The sequence below is a fragment of the Choloepus didactylus genome, chromosome 20, assembly GCF_015220235.1.
Source record: "Choloepus didactylus isolate mChoDid1 chromosome 20, mChoDid1.pri, whole genome shotgun sequence".
Lineage (NCBI taxonomy): Eukaryota > Metazoa > Chordata > Mammalia > Pilosa > Megalonychidae > Choloepus > Choloepus didactylus.
In genome coordinates, this window is record NC_051326.1 from 6,005,787 (window position 1) to 6,023,159 (window position 17,373).

At 47.3% G+C, this 17,373-nt stretch overlaps 1 protein-coding gene across 1 annotated transcript; it reads left to right on the forward strand.

Annotated features, from left to right (window-relative positions):
- Positions 1–15,699: 15,699 nt before the first annotated feature.
- MSGN1 (mesogenin 1) lies at positions 15,700–16,257 on the forward strand. The gene has a single exon (XM_037812758.1). The coding sequence runs from the start codon at positions 15,700–15,702 to the stop codon at positions 16,255–16,257; it is 558 nt and encodes a 185-aa protein (XP_037668686.1).
- The last annotated feature ends 1,116 nt before the right edge of the window (positions 16,258–17,373 follow it).

Below are 17,373 nucleotides of genomic sequence, written 5' to 3' on the forward strand. Positions count from 1 at the left end.
CTGGGGATCCCCAGCTCTGCTAAGAACCTCTTCTGGGGTGCCTCCCGCAAATGCTGGCTGAATTGATTCAAAGTGCCAGGGGCAATCTCCGTCCTGTTCTTACGAATGCCTGGGAAAGGCTATTTTAAGGCACTCACCTTCTCTCTGCTTTCTCATGTGCACCCTTCAAACCCGCCTTCATCTGAAGAATCATTAGATTCTATCTCTAGGACATTTGGGGCTCTGAGAGTGAGAACACGGGGCACAGTCATCTCACAGGGTTCCATTTCCTCTGTTCTGCTGGAATCCATCTCTTGGCAACAGTCGTTGGTGCTCTCAGCCGGCAACAGCTGCGAGAACGAGCCTGGGCTCTGAGAGCGAGGATGGCACAAGCTCAGCCCCAAGGGGCAGCTGCTCCTTCCAGCCCAAGGGCTCAGCCCTCCCAGGCCTGGACGACATAGAGAGCCAGTCATTGAACACCCACACCCTCAGTTTTGCACAGGAGGATCACCTATTCCTTCTCGCACGTGCGGCCTTTTAATTGTGCCCCTTAGTGGTGGATTTACTGTGCGCAGCCACCAAATCCTCTTTAACTGTGGTTTCCTCAGTTCTGTAGTGGAGATTACATTTCCTTTCTCATGAGGGTGTGGTGAAGCTCCAGGATATGAAAGAGCTGAAAATCTTTTATAGGTTATGGAGCAATATTCCTATATTACTATTAAGGTCCTTGTCCCCGAGTCTCATGAAATAATTTCTGAATGATATAGAACATTACAATAAAACCCTAAATCTGACCGGATTATTGGTGAGATTATGACAACCAATGGAGGCAGAGGGGTTTTCCAGGGAAGACACCTGGCGTGGCTGAGGGCTGGTGGAATCTGAGAGGTCTGTGGGGGCAGAGGGACATTTGGACGAGGGAGGCCATTGGGGAAAGGTAGAGAAGGAACTGTGGTCTAGAGACATGGAGCACCATCCTGCAAGGGGGCAGAGAATGGGCCGGGGACTGGGGGCCACGTAAAGCTGGGAGAACAGAAGGCGAGACATGGTAGTCCTAAATGACAGGCAGAGAAGTTACCGGGTCTGATTTGTTGGTTTGCTTTTCCTTCCCCCGGTTTATGTGTGTGGAGCAGGCGTGTGTGTGACTCTAAGTCTGAGTTCCAAGCACGGCCCCATCTCAGTGCCGACCCCTGGGTGGCTGAATGTAGCCCACCCGGATCAACGTATTGGGGTTGCCTATTTGCGTGGTCATAAACCCCACAGCAAGGCCAGACGGGCACTGCTCATGTCTTGTTCTAATACACGAAGGTTTGCCAATTGGCGTAAGACCCATCAGAGAGCAAGAGTGTGGAGAGCTACCTCCCCGAGAAAATCCACGTCAGAAGCCCCCACGCCACAGTGCAAGAGCCCTGAGCTGGCACTGCACGATGGCATCTGTGCCCACCGAGCAGGGCTGGATTGTTTTCCCCCCACTCCCCCAAACCCTGAAGGTGGAGGGGGTGGGCTGCAGGCTCCAGCCCGGAGCTCAGGGGGTTTTACTATTATCAAAAAATCAAGGAGTTCCAAGGTCTGAGGTCACTTAGTCCCGTTCCCTGCCTCCTGTGTTTTTTCCTCTGTTTGATAATCGAGACACAGGGCTCGGCTGGGGAAGGGCCCCTGGCACCCTGGTGGGAGGCTCCCTGGCTCCTGCGCCCCAGGGTGGGGGGGTGGGGTCTCCCATCTGTCCAGGCCAGTGGTTCCCAACTTCCTGGCTACAGTAAGAAAGGATGACCAGCCCTCAGCCCAGACTCACTGAATCAGAATCTCCAGGAGAGGGGCCTGGGAATCGGCCTTTAAAAAGTGACATTTCCCTCTCCCCCAGGGGGTCCCGACACCAGGGAGGGGGAAGGGTGACAATGGGTTCCATGACCCTTCGAGGCTGAGGCTCATCCACGGGCCTCCCCCCTGCTGGACGGAGGACGGAGGATGGAGGACAAGTGCGCGGCTTCCCGGGATGGGAAGGCCTGGAATGTTCTCTTCAGGGGAACTTTTCCTCCCTTTCATCTGTCTTCTTGCCCTTTCCCGAGCCTCCTCTCCAAGCGAAACCCAGTGCTGCCAGAGGACTGAGCAGCCGGATCACATCCCAGCTGCCAAGGCCTTTTGTCCTTTTTTGAATTTTTTTTATTTTAATTTTTTAAAAAATGTAAGTGTGCTACCCAGAGGCTTTGATTCAACTCTAGGGCAGTTATGATTTCTGGATCTTTCCCATTTATACACGTACTTGTTAGGGACAGTCTTGCCTACTCCCTGCTTTAAAATTCTCATTTAAAAATTAATAACTTTTTTAAAATACAGAAAATACTAACACCCAGATTGAGTGCTTACTATCTGTGAGGCTGGGCATCATGAAAGCATTTTACATGTATTAATCTGCACAATTCTGTGAAGCAGGTATTGTTATTATCCTCGTTTGCACATAGGAGAACTGAGACGCTGAGAAATTAAGTTCCCTGCTTATGATCACACAGTTAAATCAGTGGAGCAGTCTGGATTTGAACCCGGGAACCTGGCTTCGAGATGATGAGCCTAACCATGGCACTAGATGGCCTCTGCAGAAAAAAGCAAGAGAGGAAGGAAAAGCTACCCACAGTTCCTGTTACCAGAGATATCCACTCTTCACGTTTAGCCATTTTTTTAATGGGGAAAGAATTTTAATTGAATCAAAGTATTAATTTTATATATCTTACTTAAAACCTCAAATATCAGATTATATTTCCCACCTTAAGTAACCTTCATAAACAATATTTTTATCAGCTACATAATATCTATCATATGGAAACAACTTATTTAACTGTTCTTTGTTGTTTGATGCTCGTGTTAAGTTGTCAGGTAAAGTTTCCAACTTTTTATCACCATAAACAGTTAAAAGTAAAATATTTATCACACATAATACAAAGATGACTACTGACTGCACGTTCATTTACTCCTGTGGAATGAATTCCCTGGGTCAAGCATACTTTTAAATATAAAATGCATTTTAGAAACAAATATATTTTTTAAACATGTCACCAGTTTACCCTCCCACAGGCAGTATATGAGAAGGACCGTTTCCTCACCCTCTTGCCAACTTTGCCAATTTGGGAGGTGAAAAACGGCCTCACGTTGCTGTTTTCATTTACGTGCCTTTGATTACTAGTGAGGTGAACGTTTTCTTCTATGTTTATTACCCAATCACTTGTATTTCTTTAATGCGCTGTTTATTCATGTCTGTGATCATCTCCTCAATGGCAAGCTTGAGTTTTTTCCTTATCTGCACGAATTCTTCCGAGTAGAACACACTGAACATCTTATGTGTGAGAAATATTTTCCCAAGACCATCCTTTGTCCTGTGTCTGCTTTCTAGGTGTCAACTAAATGGCAAATACGGAAATCTGACTTAAAAGTGATCAAAAGTAGAGGCCCAAGTTTCTGAAAATAAGCGGGCCCATGACACAGCTACCCCACTAAAATCATTTAGTATTTATTTCACTCACGGGAGTCTTCGCACGGGAATCGCTGGCCTCGGAACAAATCAAGAGTGACTGTGTGCTCGTGTGCTCTCCAGGCTGGTAAAAACGGAGGGAAACCTTAGAGAACAACCTCCCTGCAAGTTGCTTTCAACTTTCTTTGACATGGGTATTAAAATGCCACCCCAAATGCCAGTGGTAATAAAGAATCCAACATGAAAGGGGACTAGGTGTAAATGTAACACGTGAGACCTTGCTTTATCTCGCTGGCCAGCTGCCGAGCGGTCATTCGCGAACCGCCCCTCCCCGGCTGGTGGGGGTCAGCCGGCTTCGCGGGGCAGGGTGTTGTCACGATGGGGTTTTCACCACGATGAAGCTGCTCGTATTCCCCTAAATAAGAATAGCCCAGACATTCTACCCTGATGCTCTCAAGGGGGAATTAGCTCTGCTTCCTGTTTTTGTTTTGTTTTGTTTTGTTTTACCTCTTCCTTCGCTCTGATGTTTCTCCAGCCACACATCGCATCCCCTCTCTACTCCCTCCTGCCTTCCGTGTAGCTGCCCATTTTGTGCAGAGAAGGTGCCTGGATTGTTATTTTCAAATGAACATACAGGCAAGCCTTGGAGAGAGTGCGGTTTCAGTTCCAGACCACCACAATAAAGCAAATATTGTAATAAAGCGAGTCACACAAACTCTTTGGTTCCCCAGGGCATATGAAAGTTATGTTTACGCTATGCTGTAGTGTATTAAGTGTGCAATATCATTATATCTAAAAAAAAAGTACTTACCTTAATTAAAAAATACTTTATCACTAAAAACTTGCTAACCATCACCTGAGACTTCAGCGGGCTGTGATCTCCTTGCTGGTGGAGGGTCCTGCCTCCGTGTGGATGGCTGCTGACTGATAGGGGTGGTCCTTGCTGAAGGTTGGGGTAGCTGTGGCAATTTCTTACCATAAGGCAATAATGAAGTTTACCATATTGATTGACCCTTCCTTTCACGAAAGACTTCTCTGTAGCACGTGATGCTGCTTGACAGCATTTTACCCACAGTAGAACTTCTTTCAAAACTAGAGTCAATCCTCTCGAACCCTGCTGCTGCTTTATCAACTAAATTGATGTAATATCCTAAATCCTTTGTTGTCATTTCAACAATGTTCACAATATCTTCACCGGGAGTAGGTTCCATCTCAAGAAACCACTTTGCATTCATAAGAAGCAACTCCTCATCTTTTTAAGTTTTATTATGAGATTATAGCAATTCAGTGACCTCTTCAGGCTCCACTTCAAATTCTCACTCTTTTGCTGTGTCCACTACATCTGCAGTTACTTTCCTCCACTGAAGTCTTGAACCCCTAAAAGTCATCCATGAGTGTTGGAATCAACTTCTTCCAAACTCCAGTTCATGCTGATATTTTGACCTCCTCCCATGAATCACAAATGTACTTAATGGCATCTAGAATGGTGACTCCTTTCCAGAAGGTTTTTGACTTTGCCCAGATCCTTCAGAATAATCACTGTCTACAGCAGTTATAGCCTTGCCAAATGTATTTCTAAAATAATAAGACTTGAAAGGCAAACTCATTCCTTGATTCATGGGCTGCAGAATGGATGTCGGGTTAGCAGCCATGAAAACAACATTCATCTCATTGTACATCAGAGCTATCGGTGCATTTGCCAAGGAGCAGCAATATTCTGAAAGGAATCTTTGCTTCTCAGCAGTAGTTCTCAACAGCGGGCTTAAAATATTTAGTCGACCATGTTGTAAATAGATGTGCTGTCATCCAGGCTTTGTTGTTCCATTTATAGAGGACAGCACAGGTGGAATGGATTTAGCATACTTCTTAAGGGCCCTAGGATTTTTGGAATGGTAAATGAACATTGGCTTCAACTTCAAGTCACTAGTTACACCAGCCCCTAATAAGAGAATTAGCCTGACCTCTGAAGCTTTGAAACCAGACATAGGCTTCTGCTCTCTAGCTAGGAAAGTCCTAGATGGCTTCTTCTTCCAATAGAAGGCTGTTTCATCTACACTGAAAATCTGTTGCTTAGTGTAGTCACCTTTGTCAATTATCTTAGCTAGATCTTCTGGATAGCTTGCTCAGATTCTACATCAACACTTGCTCCTTCACTTTGCACGTTTATGTTATGGAGACAGCTTCTTTCCTTTAACCTCATGAACCAACTGTGCTAGCTTCAAACTTTTCTTCTGCAGCTTTCTCACCTGTCTCAGCCTTCAGAGAACTGAAGAGAGTTAGGGCCTTGCTCTGGATCAGGCTTTGGCTTCAGGGAATATTGTGGCTGGCTTGATTTTCTATCTAGACTTTTAAAATGTTCTCCTTATCAGCAATAAGTCTGTTTCACTTTCTTGTCATCTATGTTTTCCCTTTTAATTTCCTTCAAGAACTTTTCCTTTGCATTCACGACTGAGCTAACTGTTTGGAGCAAGAGGCCTTGCTTTTGGCCTATCTTGGCTTTTGACATGCCTTCCCACTAAACTTAATCATCTTTAGCTTTTGATTTAAAGTGAGAGAGGTACAACTCTTCCTTTCACTTGAGCAGTTAGAGGCCATTGTAGGGTTATTAATTGGCCTAATTTCAATATTCTGTGTCTTAGAGCATAGGGAGGCCTGAGGAGAGGGAGAGAGATGGGGGAACGACTAGTCAGTGGAGCAGTCAGAACACACACAACGTTTATTGATTAAGGTCACCATCTTATATGGATGTGATTTGTGATGCCCCAAAGCAATTACAATAGTGACATCAAAGATCACTGATCATAGATCACTGTGCTGGTTTGAATCTATTATGTCCCCACAAAAGCCATGCTCTTTAATACAGTCTTGTGGGGGCAGACTTATTAGTCTTTTGATTGGGGTGGGACGATCGATTAGGTTGTTTCCACGGAGACGTGACCCACCCAACTGTAGGTGACACCTTTTGATTAGATCATTTCCATGGCGGTGTGACCCCACCCCACCCATCCAGTGATTAGTTCACTGGAGTACTTTAAGAGAGTTCACAGAGAGGAGAAGCTCTGAGAAACTGAGAGAGACATTTTAGAGAGAAACTAAGAGCCAACACAGACCCAGACACTTGGCGACACAGACAGAAAGATGTTTGGAGATGTTAAGCTAAGAGAGGAAGCTTAACCTGGAAAAGCTGAGAGGACTCCCAGATGCTTAGAGAGAAATGCTCCAGGAGAACCAAGCAGAGAGCTGAGAGAAGCTGAGAGAGACAGAAGCCCAGAGACATTTTGGAGAAAGCCATTTTGAAACACAACCCAGGAGCAAAGGACCAGCAGATGCCAGCCACGTGCCTTCCCAGCTGACAGAGGTGTTCTGGATGCCGTCAGCCTTTCTTCAGTGAAGGTATCCTCTTGTTGATGCCTTAGTTTGGAAACGTTTATGGCCTTACTACTATAGATTTGTAACCTAACAAATCCCCTTTTATTAAAGCAAATCCAAAATGGCAGCTTTAGCAAACCAGTATAACCACCATAAAAGATAAAATAATCAGAAATTTTGAAATATTATGAGAATTACTGAAATGTGACACAGAGACATCAAGTGAGTAAGTCCTGTTGAAAAAATGGCGCTGACAGTCTTGCCCCACACAGGATTGCCACAAACCTTCAATTTGTAAAAAAAAAACATGCAATATTGGTGAAGTGCAATAAAGTGAAGCATAATAAACAAGAGATAAGCCTGTGTTGAAAGATATTTTCATAGAGAAGGAGGTATATATTCTGATCAGAAACTTAGGAACTAGGGAACCTGCAGAGACATGGCCGATTCAGAAGAACTTTTTAGCTTCTGTCCACATTCATTCAGCAAAGAAAGCTCACAAGGCATTGGACTGCGGAATGAGTTTACAAGATGCCAACTTGAGATCAGGTGGCCCAAATGCTTGAGCACACAGGAAGTCTAAGGGCATTTGGGAAGAGGGCCACTGCTCTGTCTCATGGCTTTCCTTAGGGAAGCGGATGGGGACAAACACGACTATCCGTCGGCCTGAGCCTGCCTCAGGACCAGCTCGGGAAGCCACAAGGGCTTTCTCTGTGTTCTGTGGGCTTTCTACAGTTTAGCATGTTTACCTCTTAACTCTAGTCTCTCCTATGGAGTAAGCTAAACTATCACATTCCTATTTTTCTGCTTTTTTGTCTTTGTTATATACTCAGCCTGTGAAAATCATCTATTTGGACAGTGCAGGATGCTTTTCAAAATATTGTAAAGAGGACTGAAATCTAACCATTACTCTTTGCATTCCAATGAGCCACACATCCAAATGAGGAGAAACTAACATTTTTAAGATTTCCCACATCTGTAATGAGCATAATAATGTTAGTGACGTGAAGGCAATGCTCTGAAAAATCGCACAGTGGCTTTGCTGAAACTCTCAGTCTTGGCAGTACAGAAGCTCAGAGAACATGCCGGAAATGGTAAGCTTTATTTTCCTTTTCCATCTCAAGAGCACAAGGAAGATGCCATGTTGCACTTGGGTGTCTCAACACACACACATGCACACACACACATACACATATGTGCACAAACCCTCTGCCCCTTAAGAATCACCCAGTTTTGTTGACTGTTAGCCTGGTGTCAAGCCTGCGTGGTGGGATGGCAGGGCCAGGGCTTTGAATTCATTCATAACTGTTCAGACACCAGTGCCATCCCCTGCCTGCAGCAAAGCCAAGGCCCAGCCTGGCCAGTGGGATTCTGTGTGGCCGTCATTGGAAGAAGGGACTGGGAAGTGAAAAGTCTACAGAATGTGTGGCGCCCAGAGTAGGGACCCAGTGGCCAAAAGCAGCAATTGAAATCAGGGTCCACAAAGCCAGGGGTCTGCACGATAGGGACAGAACTAAAAGCAAGCTGGAAGCAGTGAGGGCAGGTCCTGGGGACGTGACTGCAGCTGGTTCAGCCGAGGAGGTGCAGGGGTGAGGCTGCTGCTTGGAAAGGAGCATCTGAGCTTTGCTTCTGCTCTTGCAGGAATAGGGCAGCACCTGCTTTCCTGAACCATACTGAAAATCACCTGAGTTAATGTATGTAAGATAATCATTTTTAGTTCCTGGCACACAGTAAGTGCTATTAGTATTCAACAAGTGGAAAGAGTTACTACTGTCATATTGATATTAATAAATATTCTTTAGAAAAGAATAAAAGAGATTTATTTATAAAAGAACAAAGATGTTCCTTCTAAAAATTTCAATCATAAGGAAACATACCTAAATATCACCCTTACTTGCTGTTTGATACTGATAATTGTGTGACCTAAGGCCCAGGAAAGTACTAGAAGGGATGTGAGGGCGGGGAGAGGGGTCAGTTGTCTGTTCTGGAGCTGTGAAACTAGCGCAAACCTCACACCCTGCAACGAGGGCCCCCCCCCCCAGCCCCCCCACCTGTCTCCTCCGTCGGGACATAAACTCTCCCGGAGCCTGGGGCTCCCAGAGTCCGCCCGCCGGGCTCTGCACCGCGGCTCCTCCGCTCACCAGACTTGGGACTTTGGGCAACTTTTCCCACCTCCCGAAGCCTCACTTTTTTCTTAGGTGAAATGGGGGACAAAAATAGTACTTTCTTTAAAGTTTTTTTTGTAAGATTTAAATGGAAGCAACCATATGAAGCCCTTAGCACTAAATAAAATTATGATTGTTATCCTCACTGGGAGGACTGTGGGTACGGGCAGGACAGGGGAGCCCCTGCGGTCGCACACACAAGTGCATGCATGTGCATATGCACAAACACACACACACGCATGCACACGCAAGCACACACGGAACTTCCTCTGGACTGTGAGAATTAGGGCAGTCCACTAAGCAGGGCAGAAAGGAATTATGTGGATGCCTTCTTTGTCTAGCCATACAATTTAGGAATGAGGACAGAAAGCCTAAACCTCCTACATTCTTTTAGCCCCCACTCACCCAACTCAGGTGCTCGGTAATCGCTGGCTGCACGATTGACTGGCATCTGTCAGCCATCTTTTGTTCCGGTTCAAGCCGGAGTCCACGCTTCCATAGCTCTCATGGGGACACTTAAGCCTCCCACCCGTCTTGTGGTTAAAACCCCGCCCGACTCTGGAACCAGACCCCCTAGAGTCTAGTCCCGGGGTTACCACTTATGAGGCGTGGAGCCCTGGGCCAGTTACCCTCACCTCTCTCTGCCTCTAGCTCCTATTAGTGCAGCAGGTGGGTGTTGGTAAGGTGCCTTCCTCCTGGGAGAGTCGGGGGGATTAATTTGATTGAACGCCCTTAAGACCTGGAACACTCTCTGTTCTGGCCTCTGCCCCGGGCCCTGCTGCACTGAAATCCTTGTCCACACGGCAGTCGGAGGTGCTCCGGCACCTGCTGCCCAGGGCCCCCTCGGCTGCACTCTGGTTGGAAGCCCATCATGAACGAGGTCAAGTGCAAGCTCCACATCGTGATGGACAGGCTTTCCCAGCTCTGGGAACACCTCTCACTTCAGCTCCAGCTGCGGCTCTCAGTCTCACTTGACCTCCTTGGAACTCAGAACTGCCAGTAGTTTCTTGCACAAATCATGCTCTAGCTAACCTTCAAGCAAAGCCCAGAATGTTCTCCCACCTTCCACCTGGGTAACATCTTTGAAGAAACAATAGGTACTTTGCTTACAAAGCAGAGCAGAAGTCATATTTTCAGAAAGCCCTTTCGATTCTTTCATGCCCCTCGACTGTGCTCCTCATTTGGGTAAAAGTATTAAAAAGATTTGACCCAGGCTCCGTCTGCCTCCGTGGCTGTACTCGACACAAACGCTGCTTTCTATCTGTACACCAGCGTTTGGACAGCCACTAAGTGCTGAGACTGCTCATATCGCAAAGGAGATACAGCCTGGAGGGCTCCCAGGCCTTCACATACAACTGTGCAGGTCTTAGCCTGTGGCTAAATTGATCGTGGCACTTATGCATTGTTGTGTAACTATTTTGACGTCTCTATCTTCATCTCAATATCCTTAGTGACCAGAAGGCAAAGGCTTTTTCATTTAACTTTCTCTCCTCAGCACCCAGCATGATGCTTGGCATGTGTGTCGCCAAATTAAAACCTGTGGACTGAATGGATGATCCCCTTCTTAGCTCCTTGTACATGCAAAGGGAAATAAATCATCCACACTTTTCGGGAACTGACAGCTTAACTGGGGTAATAAGTCATGTGTACAGGAATAAAGAACCAGAATGCCAGGCAGTAAATATTAGCATCAGTCCGACAAGGAAGGAGTTCTGAAGGCTGGGACGGGCAGGGAAATCTTCTTGGAGGAGGTGAGATTTGAACCAATCCTTGTGTCTTGTCAATTTCCCCAGTGATTATGTTTATTACACCGTTTCTGGAGAGGCGGGATAGCGTGGTGGAGGGAGACTGGGAGAACTCACACTGGCACATTGCTTCCTGCCTTTTCTGTCTTCTTGCTGTGTTTGTTGGGTGCCTTTTTAAACACACGTTGCCTCATCTTTCGAGTGTGGATAATAGACTCTACCTTACGGAGTTGCTATGATAATTAAGATGAACTGACGAATTGAAGAGACAAGTTGGATTCTCAGCACATGGCAGGAATGCAATAAAGAACATCTTTCATTTTAGAGTCCAGGGTTAGATTTTTAAATGTACTCACCAGATTGTTATCTTTTGGAGGCTTTCTGGGGTGCCACCATAGGTTGACTTCACTTGAGCCCTCCCTTGGCCTCGAGCAAATGCCTCTTGGAGGACGTTGTCCAGGATCATCAGGGACTTAGAGCCTCCACCTTGGAGCCTCTTGCAGGTCTGGAGCCCTTCCCCACAGGCAGGCCTCCCCTGCGCGTGCGCCATCTTCCACACCGATCTACCTGGTGTTATGTAGCAGGACAACAGTGCCAGGCTTGGCACAGATGATTTCATTTGTGACAGCTTTATTTTTGTTAATCTTGGAAATATAATAATGTATTCCTACCGCCCTCTTCACTGTCCAAAGTTTATTCTCAATTTTTTTTTTTTTCACTTCACATGCAACATGGCATGTGGGATGATCCCAATGTCCACACAAAGAAACTGGGGTCCATAAAGGTTGAATGACTCACTCCCTGTTCCATTGAAAAGTGGGGTCAGAGCTGGCACTAGGATTCAGGTGCCCTGATTCACAGTTTCAAACTTTTAGGCTAAGTTTAAAGTTCTCTTGGGCAGTGGCATGCCGAGGAAGGGGGTGGCTGGGTGGGAGTGGTCAGCCCCAGTGAGGAGCGGTTATTTTATCATTGTCACTGTTTAGAATGGCCACTACATGGTGATAGCGAAAAACAGACCAACTTTTTGTCGGCGTTGTCCCTGTTTCTAAATTATCTGTAGATAACACATCCCTTCATTGCCTGCATGGGGGCTGGCAGCACCCACCACCTGCTCCTGGTACACCACTGCCCTTTGGCGAGAAACCTTATCTCAACCAGTTCCATTAGACAAAGTTTTCATTTGAGCAGAGAAATTTTGATTTCTAAGCAGAAGTGACTTAAGGCCAAGAGAAAATGGAGGAATGTCATGTGGCTACATGGAGTCCTGACTCAAGGACTAATAATTAACTGAGCTCAAGATAAATGATTATGGCAATATCAGTTACCATAATTAAAGCTTATGGTAAGCTTATGTAGAACCGGTCAAAATGTGTACTTCATGAGGTAAGTATTAGTATTTCAATTTTCCAGACAGAGAAACTGAGGCTAAGAGAAAGTAACTAACTTGTCCAAGATCACAATTACTCAGTAGCAAAGGCAAGCTTTGACCTGGGTTTTGTTTGATGCCAACAGCTGCATTCTTGCCACTACTACTACTTTCCATCTTTCCACCAATATTTGAACAGCCACAGATAGTCTAGAAATGTGCATATTACAAAGAGAACGCACCCGGAGGGCCCCTGGGGCTGCCACTTGTGCAGGTTGTGCCCTGCACTCAGGTGCCGCGCCTGGGAGGCCAGTGGGGGCTGGAATGAGCCCTGGCTTTGCAGGCTCCTGCTCTGCACAGAAGTGCCATATGGGCTGGCGGTGGCCACTCAGGAATCCCAGCAGCCCGTTACCTTCTGCTCCAGCTCTTTGGTGGCTATTTGTCCATTTCCAGGGAGCAACTCTCCTGGAGAAAGCGCCCCAGCCTGCAGGTCCAGAGTTTATGGTCATGTCCAGGCCGAGTGGAAGGCCGAGCTGCCCCGGTTACCGTCCGGGACTGACCGCTCTTCCCCCAGGAGCTTGTCCTTCCAAAAATTAGACACCAGTCTGCTCCTTAACCGGTGTGCCAGATCCTGGTCCTCCTCAGCTGGTAGAGCTACCAGGAAAGGCGGAGACTGTGAGAGCCGAGACAAGCTGCTGCTCGGCACTGTTGTTTGGAAAACAGCACCAGGGAATCTTGCAAGGCCTCTTGGGATTACGCCTTGGAGTTGGGGCTTTCACTGGAATTTGTTGCAATCACAGTCACAGGAGTTTATAAATGTTTGGTAAGTGAATGACGTTTAAACTCATGAAAACATTTAGCCCTGTAACTCAGTGAGATGGGAAATAACTAGTCTACCTGATATGAAACCGTGTTGCCTAGCCCATGTTAGTTCCCAGGGAAGACAAACGACAGATCTGAGAGTCAGGAAACCAGGCTTTCCTGTTCCTATTTCTGACAGAATTTGGAACTCAGTTTTCTCACGTATAAAATGATGGACTCTGTGGCCTCTGAAAGTCTCTTCGTGCTGGCGCGTTTGCTGTAACACAGTTCACGGCGTTTTAGATCTGGAAGGGGATTACGTGATTTCTGGCTCATGTTCCTCATTTTACAAAAGCTCTTCATAAAGAAAAGACAGGTATTGTTATCCTCCTTTTACATGTTAGAATGTAAGACCCTGAGGGGTGAATCATTTGCTCTAAAGTTGGTGCTCGCTGGCTCGTCTTTCCACGACACCGTCAGGAAGGTTTCATGGCGCCCTGTGTGAATCTAGCCTGTCCGGTCTGGCTTTGTCCCGTTACTTGCTGTTTTATTCCCAATGGAGCTGGATAAACACCTAGGTAGTGTGCACCCAACTACAGATCCTCAAACGCTGTTATATTGTTTTTCTCCTTTATTTTCCTCAGATTGAACATAGATTTTTGGATGGAGATGGACGGGTAAGTGCAAGCCTGGTTCTGTTTGATTTCTTACCAGAGAGAGAGAGTGCACATCGACAAACATGAAAACCAGGCTGTCTCTTGCTCTAGGAATAGAGATCCAGGGATGGCTCTACTGGGTGAGTGAGGTCAGGGGTACAGGGGTCGGGGGACAGGTCAGGGGTCAACGGTACAGGGGTCGCTGCGCAAAAAGTCATTCAGACACCGGAGAGCTTGACCATGAACAGCCAGTAATGACAATAGCAAAACCTGCATTTATTAAGTGTCGGCAGTTTAGAAAGAGGCTGCAGAAAGGGAAAAAGCTGTGGAGGCTTAGGGCAGAGGTTCTCACGGGGAGGATGAGGACGTCTGAGGACACGGAGGCCCGGAGGGAGGCCTTCCAGCGGTGACCACCACAGCCTCCCGGGACCCTTCTCTCCAGCCAGGTCCAGCCACCTGCCTCCGCAGAGCCAACGGAAATGCAGAAAATACAGATGCAAAGATACCTCACGACAGAGTACAAATAAATAAAAAATAAAACTCGGGCTTTGGGTCTGACAGAGAGCTCAGCCCTGCCATCCCTACCAGGAAAATCTTAACTGAATCTCCTAACCTCTGAAAGCCTCTGTATTTTCATGTGGAATATGTTTTTTTAAATGAAGATTAGTCATAATGTGTGTAAAGTGCATTGAACAGTATCTGCAAATTCTAGGATTCTCAGTAAGAGCTGAAGGAGGAGGAAGAGGCAAGAGAGAAAAGGAGGGGAAATCATTTATTACATCTACTAGGTCTCATTATTTTTCTTCAAGATCTGGCTAAGGGTCCTCTAGTAAGTGGTAAAATTCAGCGTGTTCTTCTACAGATTAGCTAGCGGCTTGAGCTTTTTCTTCCCTGAGATGATGCAAATTAAAAAATACCATAAATGTTCTAATTGAGCCATTGACATTTCTTTTCAATAATTGCAAAGAGATTTAAAACAGCCATTTTAAAGGCCACCTTAATATTACTCTAAAGTGCAACTTGCTGTGATGCTGATGCTAATGATAATTTGTAGACTAAGTCCCAGGTGGAACAAGCTACCTTCTTGGGACAAATGGGGAATCTGAGAGCCCTTTTCCAAAATACAGGGTCTCTCGGAGCGTGTAGGAAGTGAAGCAAGCTAGCAAGACCATCCAACTTAGCACGTTCCGCAGCATTTGGAGCTCTGGTGGGGGAAACAGGCTCCCTAGTTAATCTCACACTTCCTTTTTACATTTCAAAAACAAGGTGTGACTCTGCAGCTGGATTTTAACAAGACCTCCAGAAGGCTAAGAAATCCCAGGTATTCTGCAAACTCCTGGCCTTAAATGAGTTTTCTGTTTTCTGGGGAAGCAAACTCTGCTCCAAGCAAGGATTGTCTGCTTCTTGGAGGACGTTGTGCACACCCCTGCTCTGGGTTAGTGCAGCTGCTCGCCTGTAGCCTGGGGAGTGTAGACCTGTTGGGGGTGCGCCTGCAGGACCCCAAAGGCAAGTGAAGGAAACAAGGAGCCGGGCATCTGTTGTGTGCCTGCTACCTGCTACCTTCTCAACCGCTTGGGAAGGAAATGCTGTTATTGTTTGCATTTGACATTTGAGGGAATCAAAGTACAGAGAGGTTTCCTTGTCCCCAGACCACACTGCTTCTCCAACAATGTACCCCAAGTGCTCGGAAACATCCAGAAAGACTTGCAGGAGGGGGAGGGGAGGAGGCCCTGGGCCCTCTGCTGCTCTCCCCCGGCCCCTGGGCCACCGCCTCCTGGCTGCTGATTGCCCCAGGTTTGTTTTCTTTGGCTCCCTCATTAATGAGTTCCACAGGACAATGCTAAGTCTAGTTATGCAGCCTTAATTGGTTTAGTTACAACAAGATAATTCCTTTTTTCTTCTCTTGGAGGCCTTTCTGTTTAAAGACATTTTAGCTGGGAGACGCTAATTATCAATGAGGAGAAAGTGACACCTGAAGAGTCCATTTTCCATCTCGGGCCTTGGTTTCTCCTTTGAACTCCCTCTTGGGCCCTCTTTCCCACTTCATCACTTCTCCCCCACCATCATAAAAGAGAGCCCTTCCCCGGCGGGAGGCAGAACTTTCTTTCTCACTTGCCAGGAAGCTGCTGTCTCTGCAGCCATCCCTCGTCCCTCGGGCATGGACAACCTGCACGAGATTGTCCTCAGCCCAGAAGATGGCTTGGGGCCCTCGGCCAGCCCTGCCCTTCTGTCCCCCTGGGACTGGAAAGACGGGTCAGGGCCCCTGGAGCTGAGCCGGGCCTCGCCCCCACAGAGCCTCTCCCCGGCTCCATCGCTGGGGTCCTGCTCCTCTTCACCCTGCCTGGCGCTGGCCGAGGGTCCTGGTGGCACCAGCAGCAGGGGCAGCCATGGCCGCGGTGGCCACGGGGCTGGAGGCCTGGTCGAGGTGGACTACAAGCTGCTGGCTTTCCAGCCGGCCTACCTGCAGGGCGCTGGCGTCCCCAAGGCCCAGCGGGGCCCCAAAGTCAGGATGTCTGTCCAGCGCCGAAGAAAGGCCAGCGAGAGGGAGAAGCTCAGGATGAGGACATTGGCAGACGCGCTGCACACCCTGCGGAATTACCTGCCGCCTGTCTACAGCCAAAGAGGCCAGCCGCTCACCAAGATCCAGACGCTGAAGTACACCATCAAGTACATCGGGGAGCTCACCGAGCTCCTCAACAGCGTCGGCAGAGCCTAGGCGCAGGCCTGTTGCTCCACGGGGAACCCGGCCGGTTCCAGCCCCTGGGCAGGAGCCAAGGAGCGTCCAAGACTGCAGCGACCCCTGGGACAATGGTCATTTTTGTATCGTAGGTGTCGTGATCTTGTCTGAAAAGTTCCAATGGTATATCCCCTTTTGACTTGGAATAGACTGAGCAGATATTTTTGCTTCCAGCCTCCCCTCTATTTCTCAGGAGACTCATCTTTTGCAAAAAGACACATACTTTGCCCTACTCCGTCTGTTCAAGGTGCTTGAAAGGGACAGTGATTTTAAATGCATTTAAAAAAAATAATGTAAAATCGTTATCATTCATCTTCTCTTGCCTTTTTGGTGCTGGGGGCTTCCTTCTGTTGCCACCACTGTATTTTGTACAGGATCTCGGATGACGCCTGGAATCTATTTTAGAAAGGTCGGTGCCAAGTAAAGGGCTATAGCGCCTGCTTTTATTGTCTCTGTGTGTGTTTGTGTGTGCGTGATGTGTGTGGTGTATTTGATGGAAATCGTGCCTTTATCTTTGCAGGGACTAAAATCATTTAGATGCAGGCGAAATTACAGTCGTGGTGAATAGAAAGTCACAGACAGGCAAGCTAAGTTAAAGCAGGGTGCAGAGCCTCCTCTCCAAGGCAAGGAAAAGCAGGTTGTACCCCCTGGCTGCCCTGCTGGGGTGCAGGGAGCAGGTAAAGGGAGCGAGGCGAGGGGGCCACAGCTGGGTTGAAGCAGGGCTGGAGGGAAGCAGCTCCTTGGGCCGGGCCTGGCGTGGGTAAAACCTTATTTAACCCCTTCACTGACAATTGCTTTTTCTCAAATGAAAGGATTGGCTCAAAAAGAAGAGGAGACTATTTTATTTCCCCTGGTAATCAGTGAAAAGTGTTACGGTTAGAATGCACATCTGGCTATAACTCCTCTTTCATCCGCAACAGCTTCCCCTCCTAACTGCCTCTCCCCCCAAGTCCCCCAAATCCCATATGCATGCACACGCACACACCCCCATTTGCTGTGCCCTGTCTTAGGGCAGGTCCTGCAGCCCCAGGCACACTCAGCCTGGCTAATCTGAATGACACTGTTCTTTGAAAAGGGGGTTTTTAATTAAGGGCT